The 19,994-nt window shown below is 44.5% G+C and overlaps 2 protein-coding genes across 3 annotated transcripts; both read left to right on the plus strand.

Annotated features, from left to right (window-relative positions):
• Positions 1–5,570: 5,570 nt before the first annotated feature.
• On the plus strand, positions 5,571–13,299 carry LOC142817923 (large ribosomal subunit protein mL55-like). Of its 2 annotated transcripts, XM_075895892.1 has the most exons (4): positions 5,571–6,064; positions 7,851–7,939; positions 11,018–11,198; positions 13,001–13,299. In XM_075895892.1, the coding sequence occupies exons 1-4, from the start codon at positions 6,062–6,064 to the stop codon at positions 13,151–13,153; spliced, it is 426 nt and encodes a 141-aa protein (XP_075752007.1). In that variant the 5' UTR covers positions 5,571–6,061; the 3' UTR covers positions 13,154–13,299. The 2 variants fall into 2 exon arrangements, with proteins under 2 accessions (XP_075752007.1, XP_075752008.1); XM_075895893.1 differs by lacking the exon at positions 7,851–7,939 and having other exon boundaries at positions 5,639–6,064.
• A 3,135-nt stretch (positions 13,300–16,434) lies between these two features.
• On the plus strand, positions 16,435–19,727 carry LOC142817369 (uncharacterized). The gene has a single exon (XM_075894394.1). The coding sequence runs from the start codon at positions 17,747–17,749 to the stop codon at positions 19,553–19,555; it is 1,809 nt and encodes a 602-aa protein (XP_075750509.1). The 5' UTR covers positions 16,435–17,746; the 3' UTR covers positions 19,556–19,727.
• Positions 19,728–19,994: the final 267 nt, after the last annotated feature.

Genomic DNA, 19,994 nt, shown 5'->3' on the forward strand with positions numbered 1-19,994 from the left:
TGGAGATTTGACAAAAATAAAAATTGGCCCGAATCTACATTTTACACTGTAAATGTCGTCGAAAGACGATAGTCTTGCGTCTGGAGAGAGTGAACAAAACGTTTACTTGATGTTGTGCGTAAGAAAATGGATGAATGGTATTCTGCATGCGCTGCGTTAGAGTGCCTCGAGCGTGTGGCGGAGGCAAACAAGCGCATCTAGGCACATTAGACACAAGTGCCATCTGGCAGTTATCTTCAAAAACGAAGGCGTGCAGCCCGTGAGGAAAGATGCATGCCAGTCTTTGAGGTGATAAGGTGTAGAACGCAGAGAGAAGGACAGGTGCCACCACCGTGACGTCGTAGCAAAGCGTTGGAAACACCTTTTTAGCATCGCGTTGCACTGTCAGCGCAGCGCGATTAAACGCTACATTCCTTGGTTACTTGTGTGTGCCTCTTCTAGTATAAAGGCAGACATAGAAAACATCGACGCATTGTTATGGTGCCTCAGATATATGCAATAATTGCTTTTTAATTGACAATCGCACAACTATGAACGCAAAACCTTGAGCAATATATTGGTGGACGCTGCAGATTGGGTTGGCTGTTTGGTGCAGATGGACAAATGTACAGACAGATACACCAAAATTTTTTCGACGAAGGTCCGCAAGAAAGACTATCGTCTTTAAAAGGGAGATTGCTGGATTCTGCTGTTTCTTCTGCTCGGAACCAATACAAGTGTCCTGCATAGCACGCTGACGTGCTCTCGGAAGAGCTAGTTTGCTCTGTGATTTTCATTTCCTGTAGTGTTGCCCTTTCAGATCTGTAAAATGAGATCAAATTAGCTGCAAGCATCCCAATTTCTAATCGCTGCAGTAATACTTTCACTAAATAGTGAAAAGTATTTTTTACATGGTTGAAGTAATGGATGAGTAATAAGTACAATGGCAACAAACTTTGATGTTATACCAAGTAAGGACAGCAGTTTGCTTCTTTAGGGTCTCACCTGGCGAAAGTCCACAAAGGGGGAGAAAGGTTGAGCGAAAGGCAGATTAACCGGAAAATTTTCCAGTTTGCTAACCTGCGCTGAAGAAGGGGTAACACTGCCACAATAAGGTGCCGCAGCTGAGGCTAGCAGAGCTCCTTTCACGCTGTTACTTCTACACAAACTGAGAAATTAAATGCAGCTTGTACAAAGGTACGAGCAGTCGGCTGTTTTCCGTGAAGATGAGGCACATGCAAGCTCCAATTATGCCTGCCGGAGCCACGCAATCCCTGTCCCGAGACCCTCCCATTGACCACGAGAGCAAAAATGAACCTTGTAGGTCTGTGTAATAGCTCTCGCTCCCACAATAAAATTGAAGCACTGCATTGAAGATAGTTTGCACCTTTGTTGTAGCGAAGTTGCAAAATGCATTGCTTAAAATAAAAGAGGAAGTATGGCTCCGTAGATTTATTGCCGTAATTTTCATAGGAGCGGATTTGTAAAGCGCCAGTGGTTGCGCTGTGCTACCATAAAGCTTGTTGGTCTGGCCTTTTCAGTGTGCTTTGATGTTGCTGCAGAGCTCGCGTAAGACCAGTTTAACACTTGAGAAATGTAAAAGAGCAAAGTGGTTCCCGGATGACCTTATCATGACTGAAAAACCCTCGTTTTCCTTTCAATGCATAGTCGTCTGGCAGTGTCATTGAATCATTTCCAGAGGGTGTTGAAACAACTCAGTTAATTTTATGACATAATTGTCTTTATACCGGTGAACATAATACTGACATCTAGTATTTTTTGTTTTGTACTTTCAATGTCTCGTAATTTTCACCCGTGTTGCTTTCTGTGTTGATTTCATCGCTGCAAGTTTCTCTGTATGTCTTGTTACTGTGCTTTTTGTAGATTTGATATTCTTTTGTTTTGTGTTTTTGTCAGCATTGGCCTGAAAAATGTGCTAAGGACTGCAAAAAAATGGCTGAGAAGGACGTTTGCATCCTCTGGGCAGAATCAATTTAGGATTCGCACGTTCCTGACAGGACGTATTGTTTGAGAAAGTAGGCACAGTGTGGTATAAGTGTGCTTAAGAACAGACATGACGGGTTTTGCCTGAATCGCAGGCTTTTAGCACTGTTGGTGGATGTAACAACCATAAATCTCCATGTGGGGCAGTTCGTTTGATACATAGCAAGCAGCGCTGTGGCAGCTAAATAGAGTCCTTGCTTCCAGTATCAAGTCCAGTGTGTATTGGAAGCAAAAATACATACGTATGTCACTACCGGGTAACATATGTTGTGCATTTATTTTGCATGTGCACTATAAGATGTTGGCAATGTAATTTATTACGTGACAGTTATTTAGCAGAATATGCACTGCAGAATGTGCGTAGCGAATAATTTCTGCTTTTGTGGTGTTGCTTGTCTAGTATCGAACAGAATACAGGAATTTCATTTCAGATAACACATGGTGATTGTCGCGTCGTATGTTGCTGTAGTTTTGCTGTGTATGTGTAAATATTTGGTTGCAACATATCGTGCAGCATTTTATTATTTGTACATATAGTTATTTCGTTTTGCACACTTGACAAATGCAAAGATAGTTGCAAGGACAAGCTTGCGATGCAGTAGAAATTATGCACAAGTGCCTTTAGCGATGTGCCTCGATCATAAATGCCAGCTGTCTCTGCATGGCATTGAAAGGTCACCCTCCTAATTCACATTGACACTTGTTTCTTTTTGGAAGTACTAGGCGGGAAGCATATTACGCCTATTAGTGTCGTGGTGTAAAACTGGATGGCACGGCTGCCATATTTGCAATTCTGCCAGCTGAACTTCCTGGCTTTTAAGAGAGAAAAGGCTTTTCTTTTCATGGTTTCACTGAATTGGCTTCTCGAGAAGAATTCTGACTTCAATCAAATTTAAACTTTTTTTGCATGATTGAATCATCAGCTCACTTCAGTATCCTCACGGCAGAAAGTCTGATTATCGCTCTTTTAGAAGCATCGTTATCATGCTCATTTGGTATAGAGAATGTGAATCCATCTATAAGAGAATACCATTCATAATCTTATACTGTTGGCATCAGTATCTTATACTGTTGGCAACAGTTTATCTTCGGTTAGAAGTAACATTATTTACAAAGAATTCATGGCTGTCATGAGATGTTTGCCTGATTCTCAGTTCTGCAAACTTCAGCATATAAGAAGCACCGCAAACTCTGCCACTTGTTGGCGCATAGCATACTGCTTATTTTAATAGCAAAGGCTCAACGACGTCCTCAACATGTACAGCATGAATAACAGCGGGTACATAAGAGGAGGAGGAGAAAAACTTTATTCATCCCAAGAGGGAAAGACAGGTGCGGTGGTGGAGTGTCAGAGGAGCCTACCCAGCGTAGGTCTCCACTGCCCTCTTGGATCAATCCAAGATCTGGTCCTGGACCTCGGGCGCCGAGCTGCACATAGCAGCCTCCCACTGCTCCTTACTATTAATGTGTAGAGAATTGGGTGGTGGGTTTCGAGTACACCCCCACATGATATGGTCTAGGTTAGCTCTTTGTTGAGAGAAAATGCACGAATGGGAGGGGTATATCGCAGGGTGTATAAGATGGCGAAAAGATGGGGTAGGAAACGTAAGGGTCTGTAACTGGCGCCATAGTATATGATGTAAGGGTGGGGGGGAGGGTATATAGTGCGCTGTAGGTGGTAGTGATTTGTTATATCGTGGAAGGTCAAAAGACGATCTCTCGCACTGAAAAAGGCCGCGTGGTCTAAGGCGCCATCAGAGGCCTGCGCTCGGCCGGTGATTCCTCGAGCACAGGTATGAGCCGCATCATTGCCACTCAACCCCGCATGCGCGGGCGTCTATATGAGAGCAACGTCTTGCGTGGGAGGATGTTTTTTAAGAATTGAAAGGGCAGTTGATGAGATGCGACCTGCGCTGAAGTTGCGTATGGCAGTTTTGGAGTCTCTTACAATCATAGTGATATTGGGGATGGATAGACCTAAAGCGATGGCAGCCTCCTCCGAAGAGTTGACAGTGATGAATGCCGTACATCCGTGCCTCAGACCGTTGTTGATTTCAACGCTGTCGTTGTTACTTATTCCTTCCAATTATATGCAAACTGTATTTTCTCGGTATATTTCTCTCAAACGCCGTCACCTATGCCAATCGTCATGCCAAACCAACTAGCCCAAACTGCCACGCTTCTAAGTCGTCACTGGCCTCCATCAATCAGTGAGCGTCGTGCCTAATAAGTGTGCCCGCCGCGGAGGAAGGAAAGATAGGAGAGGGCATGCCCAGCCGGCGCGCTACGTGAAAAGTGTGGATAAAGTGGTAGCCACCCCAGTGTGAAGGAAATTACACCATGGCGGCCACATTCACTGGACACAGTGATGGCGTTGCTATTGTTACGTGCTGCGCAGTGTAGCTGATCTAGCAGTGAGCGGCCGCGGCTGGCAGCAGCATGTGTGCCTCCGCAAGTCTCGTGCTAAGCCGCCGCGGACAATATCCGTGCTCTGCGCCGCGTTACTGGTTACGCAGCTTCTCCTGGCAGTTACTATACTCTTAGCAACGCTTACAAAACCTTTCGTCCACCACGAGGCTTGAACAGTACGTGCGTGGAACGAGCGCATATCCATGTGTCGTGCGGCGGATGACGCAGATGCAGCATTTGAAGTGTTCAGAGAAATTGCGCTGGGCACCATCGCGAAGTGGAACGAAGACGAACATCTTGAAGGTCAGTGATAGTTGGGCACTGCATGCTCCCAGCTGCTTGTGGCAACGGACGAAACTGTTGTACCCAGCAAGACGCGGACCATGTGCACATATACGTAGTTTCGTGTTGGGAATGTGTACAGTAACAACTTGCATGTGCGTAATAAAAGACCTTTTCTGTGCCGCTTGTTATACTCGCCCCCAGCATTGTAATCTCAATGTTAGAGCAACCGCATTAAAGTGTCACTTGCACCGTGCTCAAAGTCACCACGGTCGCAGAATGCTGACGCCGGTGAGTTTCACGCGGAACACGGGCACAGTGGCCGGGCGCTGCGTCGGCCTCGTGTCGAAATGCAACCGTAGAAGAAGGCGCACGACTGATCGTGTTGTCTGCACAGTTGCTGAATTAATCGAGAAAACACTCGCCGTTGTCAATGCATCTAGCACGCGTTCTCACATGCTTCGTTGTCGGCGAGCCGTTACTCGCTGTTAATACTCGGACGAAATGATTTCGCCGAAGGTGTCGCGCTGGCCCAGAGTGTTGAGCCCCGTTTCATTAGTTTCGGATCATCACGACACGCGCGCTGCGCAGCGCACGCGCTTTCCGAGCAGGGGAGAGAGTCGCGCCTTCTGCTACATTCGGATGTAAACAAGAGAGGAGAATTTGCCCAGTAAATATGGCCGACGTCCGGCTTCACAACGAGTGACGTCAGGGCCTCTCCTGTTTTTTCATTCCTCCATGGTGCCCGCCTTTGGCTGTGTTGCGATTGACGTCGTCCATCCCGTCGCAGACATGATGAGGCGCCGAGCACGCGTGCACGAGTTTCCCCTTGAATATTCCACATGGGAACTACCATTCTATCATTGAGGAAGGAAAAGCTGTCTATTCTAGTAGATGGGTATGCCGCGGACAACTCTTGAGGGGTGCCGACACTGTAAACGTGAGAGAGCTCGAATTAGCCAATCGGCCAATTGAGACGGCTCGTGACCCCACTGTCGGACGGTTTTTTGTTTCTCCTAGCCATATACAGCTTTCCTGTAAAAACGCATCGTTTCGAGGCTACGCTCCTCCTTTCTATTCTATTAGAAGGTCTACTCTAGCACACGTCTAGCACACGCCACTTTCGTTGCTTGAGAAGTTTGCTTGCCAGGTATTAGTTTCGGTTCTGGTTCTCATAGTTCGTGCATCATCATCATCATTGATTCAAGCGGAACACGCAGCGGTCACCACATCCGTCTGAAGCTTTCGTCTGTGTGTGTGCGGTGTGGTTAGTGTGTTCTCGATCAAAGCGATGTTGGTGGCTTCGCGCCTGCCTGAATTACCCTCTGCGAGCCGTTAAAACAACCCATCTTCGCGTCATTCGTCACTCTACATTTGGAACCATGCTATGGTAAGGCAGTGGCTGAAAAATGTTTTCGCTGAGCGCGTGCTACCGCTTCAAACCACTCTTGACTGATGTTTTTCGAGTTTCTCTTTCGTCCCGGCGTTCATATAACACGCTATTGTGACAAAAAACTTATAATCAGTCGTTGCTAGAAGTTATTACTGCCTTGCGTCTGCTTTTCGGCACTGTTAGATGGTCACCAACGTCAAATGCTAACGGGCGCGGAAGTATTTACGCTCCGTGTTGAGGCTTCGTTGGGAATTGTGTTCGTTAGCATTCACGACATATTCAGCTCGGTAACATTGCTGACGTAGTTGCTACAGGTCATTCTGGTGCCGTTTTTTACGTGCGCTTTCTAGGGCATCGAATTTCATTATCGCTAGCGGTGCGTTTTGCGGAAGCAGTCCACAGAGCACTTTCGAGTGAGCTCCGATTGGGATCAAGTACCTCGACCGCGACTGGTATGCTTTCTCATCGTTTTTCTATTCAGCATAATTTGATCTTAACATTTTACAATACAGATAATGAAGCTGTCAGTAAAAGCTGTCCAAGAGCATCTTGAAAGTTCAGAAACCGAATGTTAGCAGAGAAACAGTAGCGGAGCTTGTACCTATTGAAATACTGGGGTAATTATTAAAAAACACACACACGACGCAGCAATATTTGCCTATAAATAACCTCAATACACGTTATTTAAATACAGTGGGAAGTTATTCGCGCAAACCAGAAAAATCAAAATTAATGACAGCATAGCCATCAAGGAGATATGAAAGAGTGTAATACAGGCATTCTTTTCCACGTTTTTTTTTAGTCGTATGCATTATCCACTCGCCACGTCTCGCTGCAAATCGTACTGCTTTCTTTCTTGGTTGTGCACGTCCTGAGGCTCGTTATAACATTTTCATTTAAATTCCGTACTAGTCAATAGTTATTAAGGTTGTGTACTTCAACCACTCGGGAACAACTTAACAAGGCGGCGCTGAAATGTTGGTGTAAGTTATACACAGTTCTACACAGAAGCTATAATAATAAAGTATGGGGGATGTTAGTAGAAACAATTGTAATGTAAATGTGAAGAAAGAAGAGTGGACGAAAATATAATTTGCCACCGACAGGGGCCGAACCTCGGTCCCTGCCAGTTTCATCCACTTTTCTCTCAAAGCAAAATTTTCAGAGCGAAAAATCAGTGACACCGTGAGTGTTATATCGTGCATAATGAATAGCACAGCATAAACGGAGACATCTTGTTTATTTCATCTTCTTCCTTCTCCCCCGTGGCGGCCACCGAGCGCGTGCCACCGCACAGCGCTGTAGTCGGTAGCGACGCCTTATACCACAGTGAGTGAACCGGGTGGCATTCGAAATGTCGAAAATCAAAAGGCCGAGCTATCTGAATGTCTAAATTTAAAACACTGAAAAATCAAAATGCCAAAATTATAGGAAGTCAAAAATTTTAAATGCTAAAAAATAAAACACCAAAGCATCAAATTGCCAGCATCACCTAGCTATACTGGAACATAATGTATAATCGCAAGATAAAGGTTCCACCGGCTTTGTATGATATGCATGCGCTTTCGCACTCATTTCCAACGGCCATGTTCTCTTCAAACATGGTTCAGTCATTCAAAACTCAGGGCCGTCTAGGTTGTTCGGGACCCACCCTCGAGGCCGAGCTCCTGCATGGCTCATGTGGGCAGTCCGCTTTTCTTTTCCTTCTCACAATCTGGCGCAAGGCACTCTGAAAATGTTGCCTTGAAGACGCTAGAGCATATTCCGTCACTTGCTGCACAAGCTTCACAGGTGCCTCGCCCGAGGCCACTGCCAGAACTTTGATCCACTCTTGAGTGCGAAGACCATCGTTCTAGAGACATCCGGAGCATGGTTATTGTAGACCCCTTTTTTTCTGGATGACTTCACAAGTACTTTATCCATGAATGTCGGTAATCATTCAAGCATCATACTTGCCTAGCCTTTTGCACCTCCAGTAGTGTCTAGAATGTATACTTCTTTAAAGCATAAATCTACACATAATAATTTTGCATCAAAGTTTTGCTTTTCTCTTCTGGGAGCACACTTCAACAGTGTCTTCTTCCAGTTTCTGTCAAATGACAATTATCTCACATTGCTGCTGCTTTTGTGCTCCGAACGCTGGACACCACTGTTTTTTTCCCCGCTGACCCATAAGAGCTGCCCTGTTATTAATATGCCTAGCTTCGCAACCGGTCAAAAATGCGAAATTTGACATCGGTTTAATATTCTGATGCTGGTACATTTGCAGATTGAGAATAATATGAGGGAAAGCCAAGTAGGTTAACCAGAAATTGGTGCACCCGGTTTGCTACCCTGCATTTAGGGAAAGGGGAAGAAAGATGAGAAAGAAAGCGAAGAGCAAAATAGACGCATGAAAAAAAAAAAAGTGGGCGGGGGTGCTATAGCCTATTCAGTAGGCCGCTACCACACAAAAAGTTCACCAAGGTCTTAAAGAGCTAGATCAGGGGACAGTGACACGGCAGAAAATGAACAAGTAGTAGTCACAATTTAAAAAGCATGTCATTTATTTTTCACATGGTTGAATAAAATTTCCTGCGCGTTGTTTCGGCGTTCTGGCTGTTCGGTGTTTTGATTTTTTGACTTTTTGTTTTGGCATTTCACTTTTTCGGCATTTCAATTTTTCATTGTTTTGGCATTCGGCCTTTTCATAGTTTGGCTTTTTCTTTTTCGGCGCCTTTATAGGGACCCGAACGAAGCTTCAAGATACATGCATTTAAATAATTAATGAAAATCTTCGGCTTTAGTGAGAATCGAAGCCAGGACTACTGCATGGCAAACATGTGTTCAACCACGAGCCAAGCCCGTGCTTTAAATTGTAAGAGAAGAAGAAAAAAACTATATCTAGGTCATGTACCTGATGCATGTAATATTGCATATTAGAAACCTAGAATCGCTTCAGGTGTCGAAACATGCATTGCGCGATAAGTGGTTGGTTTATAGGCCCACATTTTACCAAGTGCACAGGCGTAATTAATTTATTTATTTATTCAGTTACCCTCAAGGCCCGAGGGCATTACAGAGGGGAGTGGGTACATACATACATGTACAGCATACAAAGCAAAATACAACAACAGAAAAATTGCAATCGTCGCTTGCTACAGGGTTGAACTGAGGCTACGTACAAATAAAATTAGTGACGGCAATTTTAAATAAAGCAGCATCTTTTATACCAACAATATCACAAGGAAGATGATTCCAGCATACAGATGTTTTTGGCACAAATGAATTATGAAAACACTTGGTGTGCGCTAAAGGAAGTCCTACTTTATGGTGATGATCAATGCGAGTGGAAACGTAAGTTGGTTGGGCCAATAATCTGCTTCTGAGTAACGGATTGGTGAAGTAAATTTTATGGAATATACACAGCCGAGACACTTTCCTGCGAAGAGACATCATCATTATCAGCAGAAATTTCAACATAGAGTGCAGCTGGCAGATGCACATCTTGCCCTATGCACTTGTAGTGGGAACGCGTGTGCAGTGGGCTCGATTATCCTATTACATTCTGTTCTTTGAGGGGAAGTTCAAGCATCCTCTCAATTTTTTCTGTGTGTAAATTTAAAAAAGGAGCTGTGCTTATTATTAGTTTTTTGTCATGTTTCGATATTTCCGTTTCTCGAAAAATACGCATCGTTTTATGTACCATTTCACATACGTGCTCAGGTGCCACCATCTTGGACTGGTCATATTGCAGTCTTGTACCTGATCCAAACTAACAGTGCTGTGGTGAACTCCAAGGCACAGCAACACTTGGGGTGGTACATTCAGTGTTTCGGGACTCCCACGACCATTTCAGATTACGACATGCAAAAGCGGTACAATGATTACTTCTCAGCCCAAGATAGCAGTGCCCATGAGCATAAAAACATTGTTTATATTTGAATACTTCTTTCTTATTTCTTATAGAGGCATAATATGAAAGGGTCAGCCTATATTCATGGTCAACCTTGTGTAAACTAAATATGGTAGCTATTTTGAGCATTGTTCTTTTGCATTAAAAGCAGCTGATGCATGTGTCTCAAAACCTTTGGTCACATTACTTGCCGTTAAGTTAGCTTCTTTTGGAAGGGTGTTATTAAGCTGATCTTTGTCTGCTCATGGTTCTTTTTTTTAAAACATGTTCGTCTAATTGAATATATATATGTGTGTGTCTTGTTACAATACGTTTTGGCTGATAGCTTGCACCATGTTTTGTATCCCTTTTTTGATGTTCCCATTTTTTTTAGCACCTCCGCGTTAAAATGAGTTACCAACTTTTCCAGCATTGCATATTTTTTATTTGCATTATAAGATGATATTCATTCCTAAGGTTTGCGGGTGAGGAGTTGATGCTTGGTGAAATTAGCTTTCTCATATGATAGTCTCTGCAGGATGAAAGAAGTCAAAATTTGTTTCCATTTTTAAAGCTTTTTTTATATCAATTTCGCACATGAGCATAAATGTAATTCAAATAGGGCAGGTAAAATACAGCATGTTTTCCCCAATGGTTTTAGTGATTTCTGCCTCAATACTGTCATAAACATCCACATAATTCATAATCACCATATCCAGATTGAAATAGATAATGCTTGGTATGGATATATTTCAAAATGTCAAGAGTGCATGAAACGGTAGCAAGAGAAATGAAACAGACACAAAGAGTGCACTTTTGCCTCTCTTTGTTCGGTTCTCTTTCCCATTTTCTCACGCACTCTTAAGAATTTGTGGTGGATCAATATCCACTAAGTGTTTCTGTATAATGAACTGTGTGCTCACAAATTTTATAATATGGCATTGTTGAGCATTTTGGGTCTCCTTTCTTTATAAAAATGATTTCGTAGTTGTACCAGTTTTGCTTGAGGGTAGACATGATAGACATTTCAATGAAAACTCATTAAGAAAAGTGAGTACCGATCCTTTCTTTTGTAGCTTATGCAGGGCATCACTGGCAGCCGTGCCTGTTCGTGTTGGTGTTCGTGAGGCCAGCAACATGTCATTCATTAGCAGTGTGAAACGGGCAACTTATGTGCGACAATACCCGACAGTGCTTGTGCAGCCAGATGGTTCAACTATCACTGTGCGCTACCACGAACCACGCAGCCTCATAAAGGTAAATCCACACACTCTCTTTCCATATGGTCTAGCATGGCTGGAATCTCGTGCATTGCACAGCTTTTTACTCCACTTCTCTCATCATGATCGTACCTATAAGCCTGTTTATACCTACCTCACGATGAAGGCCTCTCCCGTTGATCATCAATTTACCCTACCACCTGTGAGCTTACTTCATTTGATCCTGGTGATGATATTATCAGTGCCATTCTCGGCTTCATTTACCATTCCTTAGGCTAGTATACATTGCAACCTTATTCTTTTGGCTCAATTTTCTTATTATTTCTATTTTTTAATGTACTTTATGAACAAGTGTGAAAACAACATTGACAAATCAACATCGGTTATCTTTTGACCTGCTTACTATTTTTATGCGCATACAATGCATTCAGTGCCCAAGAACGATAATCAAAATGAAAAATAAGATTGGTTGGTGAATACGGACTTTAGTATCTATTCCATTGCATTAACCAACCACAATTTGTTTGTCCTACACATTGGGAGTCAGCTCAGATAGTTCTTTTTTCTCTTCATGTAAACTAAAATGTCGGCTATACTATTGTTTGTTCTTTGTCCTATTCTGTTGTCTTCTAATCTTTCCATGTTTTTCCTAACATTTACTGTTCTTTGCATGTTGCATGTTAGAACTTGCAGTATGTAATCATTGCATACTTCGTCTCCATAACCACAATTTGTTTGTCCTACACATTGGGAGTCAGCTCAGATAGTTCTTTTTTCTCTTCATGTACACTAAAATGTCGGCTATACTATTGTTTGTTCTTTGTCCTGTTCTGTTGTCTTTCAATCTTCTCATGTTTTTCCTAACAATTACTGTTCTTTTGCATGTTGCATGTTAGAACTTGCAGTATGTAATTATTGCGTACTTCGCCTCCATCGCTCTTGTAATTGCTAATATCTTATTCAGCAATCAACGGCTCTAGTCGCTTTTGAGATAGTAGTAAGTCTCAAAGAGGATATTTTTCCTGTATGATCCCTGATAAAAAATTTACATTGAAGCAAGATCCTTATAGAGCACTGGTGGTACTGAATCCTAGTACACCAAATATTTGTTGTGCAGCCATTGTGAGCTTCAGTAATGCATGGTTGTGAACCATACTACTACTTTCTGATGGTATGGCAAAGGAACAGCAAATAAGTAAACAAAGCTAGTGCTGCTTATTAATAGAATCACACTTACTAAAACAAGCTAAAAACTTTTCTGACTTTGTTTTTATGACAGGTAGTTAGCCTCAGGTTTTACTTACTTGCTATTTTACTTGATGGTATTATGTTACTGAGATCTGTCATTCAGGCCACTAAAATAATTTCAACAGGAATTTAGAGTATCATGTCTCAATGGGATACACCTGTATTTAGCTCACCTGTATTTAGCTCACCTGTATTTCCATATACGTACTACTGTGCTCGGCAATTGACATGCAATAGCTGGCTCTTGTGGTGGCCTGTGCTTTTTTATATCGCAAGTGAGTGCTAGATGACAGCTTATTAGTCAGGAATTATGGTGCTGAAGCAAGGCTTTTGCTTTGCTTCAGCATCATAATACCACTGGCACAAAAGCTTTCACTTACTGTCCACCCAATTATTTCATTCGAATTGCTGACTATCGTACATACAAGCAATGAGACAAGGTACTATGTGAACTCTAATCATTTTGCCAAACATTCTACAATTGACTATTGCACATACAAGCATTGAGGCATGTACCATGTGAACTCTTATTATTTTGCCGAACATTGTACAATTGAGCGCTGCAATCACTTTCGTTCTTTTTGGGGGCAGCTGCCATTGAAGTTCGAAGAGTTGACACCAGAGGAGCAGCAGCTCGTGCTTGTCAAGAGGAAACCTCCAGAGGTAGTCGTCATACAGGAAGAATTAGAGGACAATTTCGATAGCCAGCGATATCTCAAATTCATCAAGAAGAAAAAGAAGTAGCTAGTTCTTTGTCTATGCTAGATTTGCGTTAAAAAAAGAAAGCCGCTTGCATCGAGATGTTATCTATGACACTGTAGACTGGTCTGGCAACACCGAACTCCATGTTCTTGAGTGCGAGTGGCATTAAAGATGTTTACCATTGTCAACCCCTTTGGTGTTTGCTCATGGTGTTGTGCATAAAGATATATGACAGCTGTTGTCAATAATCACTCAATTGGTCTTGTGCTTTGGACATGGCTGTATGAGACATTGGTACCCAAGGACTCACACTGTCACTCTTCCTGTGGCAGTCCAAACTGTCTTGTTTTAGTAAGTCTTCTCACTTGTGTTATTGTTGATAGGGGTACGGTATATTTAAAAATGTGTGTAATTAATTTGTCTTGACTACTAACTCATATTCTTTGACTCCTGCACGTTTTACGTTGCAACTCACATTACAGTTGAACCAGTTATAGGAGGCCCTGATGTAAGAGATGAATAGGTATAAGAGACACCAGCAAGCCTACAGTAAAATATGTGTTGATCAGAAAATGCACACCAGGTGCCCTGCTTATAGGAGACATCTCATATAAAAGACAAGAAATCCTGCCCAGAGCATGTCTCTTATAAAGGAGTTCAACTGTACTTTGAAGTAGTGAAAAGCAACCTTTTGTTCGCTTCTGGTTGCCCTATTAATTGCTCTGGCATTGTAAATGCCAATGTCAGTGTTCGCAATCATCGAATGAGATGTGTTTTCCTGTGTATGTTGACACCTTTCTCGCTAAAAAATTTTTTACAGGATAGTTAACTGCATTATTTAGGGCATGGAAAAGTACAGCCTCTATAAAGTTGAAATTTTGCGTGTGAATATTTACACGCACTCATACACGGGCGCAAGAACATGCATAATGTATGGTGGACCTCCCCATCCCTGAAGCAAGTTTGTGGCTACGCCCCTGCTATCTTTCCATGTATTGCTTTCACCCCTCCTTCTAGCACCACTACTGAGATTACCGTCAGTCATTCTGAGATTATTCCTTCTTGCAATTACCCCCCCAATTTTTCTAATTATGTGTTCGTAGTCTAATCTTAAAGAAGAAAAGTCGATTTTACCGCAAGGTTACCTTGGTATTTGTGTGTACCTTTGTACTATATTTGTGCGTACTGCCAAGCTACCAAGTAACACGACACACAGGGAAGTGATTGATGGGTATTTTATTAGCAAGAAATGTGACCATTGGTTAACCATGCCTTCTTTGACTTTGCTCCAAAAAGAGGTTCAATTTTTGACGGCTTTGTCCTGCTTTGGTTTTTCCCGGGATGCAGAGTGTCCTGGTGAAATTCTCAAAGTCAGCAGAAATTAGCTTTTTAGCTGATTTTGAGATTTCATGGTGAAGCCCAGACTGCGTGCTGCACTACAATATTTGGCACACATGTTCTCAGGAGATTCGACTACCGAGCGGCAGCGTTCTCTGACCATGCTAAAAAAAGTGTTGCTGTGCGATCATGTGGTGTTACCGGAAATCACCGGTTACATTGACCACTCACGCATGCAAATGAGTGGCAAAGCGGTTTGTAGGTATATACAAAGTTTATTGATCATGAAGGGTATGTTGCATAGAATGGTGAATTTCATTTTGCCTTCATTGTTACTGGTTTGTGGTATTGGATATAGGAAGAAGTTGGCAAAGTCCAGCAGCATGTTCCCTTTGTGGTTAACAAAGGTGAAGACAACCACCCGTTTGTAGCACAAAGCCACAAGGAAATTCGTACGGATTTCCCTTTCTTTCCCTTTCTTAACCCTTCCGCCACCTTGCGGCTTTCCGCAGAACTCATTTGCAATACTTGTCTCTGTGTGCTTCCAGTTGTCAATGAATGCGACCTCGCACTGTCAATTGCTAGCTTCCTGGTTAGCTCAATAGGCAGAGCGACCACCCCGGATAAGCGTTGGTCCCGGACTCGAACCCCTGACCAGTACGAATTTTTCGGCAACCAAGAGGCTTTCTTTATGAGAAATCCGTATGGATTTCCTTGTGGCTTTGTGCAACAAACGGGTGGTTGTCTTCTTTCTTTTTCTTAACCCTTCCGCCACCTTGTGGGTTTCCGCAGAACTCATTTGCAATCCCTTTGTGGTTGTCGGTTGCTTCCAGTTGCACGAAATGCATCGTAGAGTGTATCGAGATGTCATATACTGCACAAGCCAGTCGTTGCCCGTAATCATCAGCGTCATGGTCATAACGGCTATGGCGCATGCCAACAGACAAGCCTCAACCTTAGAGAGGTACAGACACAAGATCTTTGGCCTCGTTTTTTTCTGCTGCAATGTGTTGCTGGGGACCTGTTAGTCTTGACACGACATATCGTCTGCTGCAGCTCGGGACGCGCATTTTGGAATGCTGGCGCCGCATCGCACGCGAGAGGGAAAAGAAAGAGAGCGAGGAGGAAGCCGGCTGCTTCTTCAGGACTGCTCGCGCGCTATTGGTCCTTTCTCTCAAGGTCACGTGGCTGGGGACGTGCGTGCCTGCGAACGCACACACGAAGTGTTCACGGCTGTTTCATTGCGCGGAAGCACCCTCGCTACTCGCTGCTGCCTTTGGTCGGCCGCTCACGCCCATGCGCCACCGTGTGATGAGGCACCTGCGAGTGGTTTTGATTAGGTGGTGATAGTTTCGTGTGCGAAGTCGCTCCAACTTATAAATGTGAAGTGCCTCCGCGTCAACATATGCATGGATGGCAAGGTGCACGAGTGAATCAATCACCAGCTACAACGAGGCATCAAATACGACGTCGATCATTGACAGCAATACCGACTACTTTTTCGACGTTGAATTCGTGAGGCAATGAGCTCCTTTAGCGTGTCCCTTCCATGACTACCTATAAAAGGGTTGCAGGGCCTCTTTAAGAGACATGAAGAGAGCAGAGTGAACCAGGGCACAAACGGGGGTAACGATATTATAGTTGAAATCAAGAAGAAATAGACGTGCACCGGGCACGTAGCGCGTAGGCAGGAGAGCCGCTGGTCACTAAGGGTAACTGACTGGATTCTAAGAGAAGACAAACGTACGACAGGGAGACAGAAATTTAGGTGGGTAGATGAAATAAAGAAGATTGCAGTTATAGGGTGGCAGCAGAAGGCACAAGACCGTGTTGATTGGCGGAAAGTAACAGTGGAAGGGTAAAAGGTAAAAACAGCGCAAACTAAAAGAGATGGACGAAGAAACAAATTACAGGGTGAGCGCTCCATGTCTGTTATTTATTCGTCCGTCTCTTCTAGTTTGCGCTATTTTTGCCTTTTACCTTGTTTGACCAACTAGCCCAACAAAACACACCTACGAGAGACGCCTTTGCCCTGCAGTGGGCGTAGTTATAGGCTGATGATGAATCACTACCATACTAATTGAGATCGTTCTAACAATGACCACACCGATTAAGCTACTAAGTCGTAACACTGATTAGTATCTCATTATTTAGGACCTTTATAAATAATTTATCGACAAGTTATAGGCTCGTGACAGTGCTTTCCGCAATTTTGTTCTTACCAAGCCTTCCCGTTGATTTCGGATGATATTCATCTAAATATCACCGCATCTCGTCGGGTACCCCAGATAATCATAAAAGAGACACCAAACGAGAAAGTAATTATTGTCTCAGCATAATAAGAGAAGTTAAGTAGTTTGGTCACGTTCTCGCGGGAATCACGAGGAACCCAGCTGTCTTCAGTTTTATAAAAGTGACGCGAGCACCACCTGTAAAGTTCACTCTAATATAAGTTACGCACTTCATTGAGACTACCTTCGAGGCGCTGAAGGCTGCAAGGATGGATGGATGAACCTTATTTGCTACCCGCCATCAGTAACTTTTCTAATCAAAGACGCGTTTGGTATACACTTTAACTTAAATATTCTAATTTCTCTTGAGGGTTAGCTGTCTGGTCGTAATGTACAAATAAATAGTGACACTTTTATTTGTCTGTACGTTTATTGTCCTTATAATCGAAAATCACTACTATACATATTCAAAAGCTCATATAAGCAATTTTCTTCGAAGTCCCGTCTGTGGCGGCGAATTATATAAGAGGGCACAATAGCATCATCATCGCCTGTTTCCTCGCGCTCCGCGCGTGATAGAACAGAAAGGACAACGAAGAAGACTGCAAGTGTCGGTGAAAGTACGTTCTCACTACCGTCTTATCAGAGAAAAAGATTTTTAGTAACCCCATTACAAAAGCTCGGAATACAAGTAAATTTACCAGTAATTTTATCACTTGGCGGAACTTCATTTGGTTACTGCCACAGGGATGTATGCTCCGCTGTGTTTGATTACATCAACGCAACTAAAAGATTACCATGCTAGTGAACCACTACCTTTTCAGATCTTTAGTTTATGATTCGTAGTTATGTCTTTCAAAAACAAAAGATGGTTTGACCGCTTGCTCAGCACACATTTTTGTATTTTGGTAGTATTATTTTAAGCTACTTTTTCAGATTGGCTTCATTTTCAGTTTAGTTTCATTTAAGTATCCTGCCGCCCGGTTCTTGGCCCATCCCCCTTTGTGGGTAAGCGCCATCCATCAAAGGGCATCAGCATCAGCACTACCGTCTACGAGGTACAGATATGGCTGCCCGTGAACCACAAGACGTGCCGACTGGGTCACCAGGGACCACAGACAAGGCGGAAAGTATCAAGAAAGGCGCTCCGCCCGAATCACCCGAGTGCAGCAGACCGTGTGAGGCCGGTAAGGGTGCAACCAAGTCACCGAAGGAGAGAAACGGATCGCCAGGAGTGACTCGGTCCTCGTCCCAGTTAGCGCCTGGTAAGGGGCAGAGTTCGCTAGTTTCTGAGAGAAGGTCGCGTGGTTCCAAAAGTGAAGCTTGCAGCGCAACCACTACCACAACGTCAACCCCATCGCGAGGGTCCTCGCGGCCGGCAGAAAACCCCGGATCACCACCGGTCAAGGCAGGAAGCCTACTGTCAACCAGCAGGGTCACAGGGCGACGTGAAGATGTCCATGGAGCAACCAAGTCGCCGAAGAAAAAAGCATCGCCAGGAACGACTTTATCCGATTCCCGGTCGCTGGCGAGAAAGGGGCAGAGTTCGTCGGTCTCTCAAAGCAGGTCGCCTAGCCGCAAGAGTGAAGCACGCAGTGCAACCACTACGACAACGTCGACACCATCGCGACGGTCACAAACCTCCGGATCACCACTGACCAAAGTAGGAAGTTCGAAGTCCACCAGCAGGGACACAGGGCGACGTGATGACGGTCATGAAGCAGCCAAATCACCGAAAAAAGGGTCGTCGGGAACGGTTTCATCCGTGTCCCGGTCACCGGCGAGTAAGCGGCAGAGGTCATCGGTTACCGGGATAGAATCACTGGGCCGCAAGAGCAAAGCGAGCGGTGGAGCCGCTGCGCCGACGTCGACTCTACTTGGAGGATCCCCGCTACCGGCAGTAGCCCCCCGGTTGCCACCTACCGAGGCACGAAGCCCACTGTCTACCAGCAGGGACACCGAGCTACGCGAGGATGATCACGGAACAACCAAGGTGCCAAAGAGTGAAGTATCGCCAAGAACGAATTTATCCGAGTTCCAGTCGCCGGCCAGTAAGCGTCAGAGTTCTCGGGCTTCTGGGACAAGGTCCACTGGCTACAGCAGCGAATCTCGCAGCAAAACTGCGACAACGTTGACCCCATCGCGAGGTTCAACGCGACCGGCAGGAGTCCCCAGATTGCCATCGGTCAAGGCAGGAAGTCCACAGTCTACCAACAGGGATAGCTCGCATTCACGCGGAAATAGTACCCCACGAGACACTCGCGCAAGTAACATGACGCCGATTGCGTCGGTCTCGCAGGCTGGTAGTCAGACGCCCTTGACAACGCCCTATGTGACCGCACCTAGTACGTTCTGGCAGGCTGGTAGACAGACGCCCTTGACGACGCCCTATGTGACCGCACCCAGCACGTTCTCGCAGGCTGGTAGTCAGCTGCCCTCGACGACGCCCTTTGTGACTGCGCCCAGCACGTCAAATACTCCAACCACGCCGTACGTCTCCGCCTCTTCACGCTTACCCCATAGCGTTGAACCGTGCGCTGATGGTATCGCACGGAATATGGCTGCTTGTGCGGCCACTGCGATCCTGCATTCCAAGTCTCCCGAAGCGGACGAGTCGAAATCGCGTAGTCGAGGCTCGAGTACCAGGTCGCCGCGAAGCACCAGCTCTAAACAGGGTGCTGCCGGCAGCAGCGGAGGGTCTAGAGGCACGCGTGACGCTTCAAAATCGCCAAAAAGCGAGCATAAATCGCCCGGAGGAGAACCCACGACGCCAGCACAACCGAGCGCCGTCGGCAAGAGTTCAGCGGTTGTAGGGGCTCACGATTCCGGAGGCTCCAAGTTGGACTCCTCAGCGCAGGCTCGCAAGGACAAGTAAGCATTGAAAATGGTCTTTTTGCAACAATCGCATCCAGTAATGAAGCATGATAATGCCGGATGACTGCAATTTTTAACCGAATTCATCCACATCGTACTAATTCGCATACTACCGGGAGCAACTCTTGCAGGCGAGTTTTTAGCCATCGGTTACTACAGTGGCAACGTGTACTTAGCTCAGTAGAAATACAACAATAAAGTTGTCTGCCACGTTTTTTTTTCTTTCTGATACACACGTTTAGTTACCGTATAATTTGGAGCGGCAAACATAATATTTTAAACATGAAAAAAAGGCGTTAGATATGACGACCTGCCTGGCTAAAGAGTGAATGGGCGTTAGTGTTTGATGAGTTTTATTGTGCTCAAGTAGTATATGTTTAAGGTGTCACTGGGTCGCCGAGTTTCTGGACATTGCAACAATCGGAACCGCATGCCTATTG

The sequence above is a fragment of the Rhipicephalus microplus genome, chromosome 5 (assembly GCF_043290135.1).
Source record: "Rhipicephalus microplus isolate Deutch F79 chromosome 5, USDA_Rmic, whole genome shotgun sequence".
NCBI lineage: Eukaryota > Metazoa > Arthropoda > Arachnida > Ixodida > Ixodidae > Rhipicephalus > Rhipicephalus microplus.

Bases quoted from the DNA above. Each gene is read 5' to 3' on its own strand.
- LOC142817923 (XM_075895892.1), top strand. The intron at 7,940-11,017 runs GTTATTGTAGAC...TTTCTTTTGTAG, and splicing joins CTAGAGACATCCGGAGCATG to CTTATGCAGGGCATCACTGG. The intron at 11,199-13,000 runs GTAAATCCACAC...TTTTGGGGGCAG, and splicing joins AACCACGCAGCCTCATAAAG to CTGCCATTGAAGTTCGAAGA.
- LOC142817369 (XM_075894394.1), top strand. From the start codon at position 17,747: ATGGCTGCCCGTGAACCACAAGACGTGCCGACTGGGTCACCAGGGACC.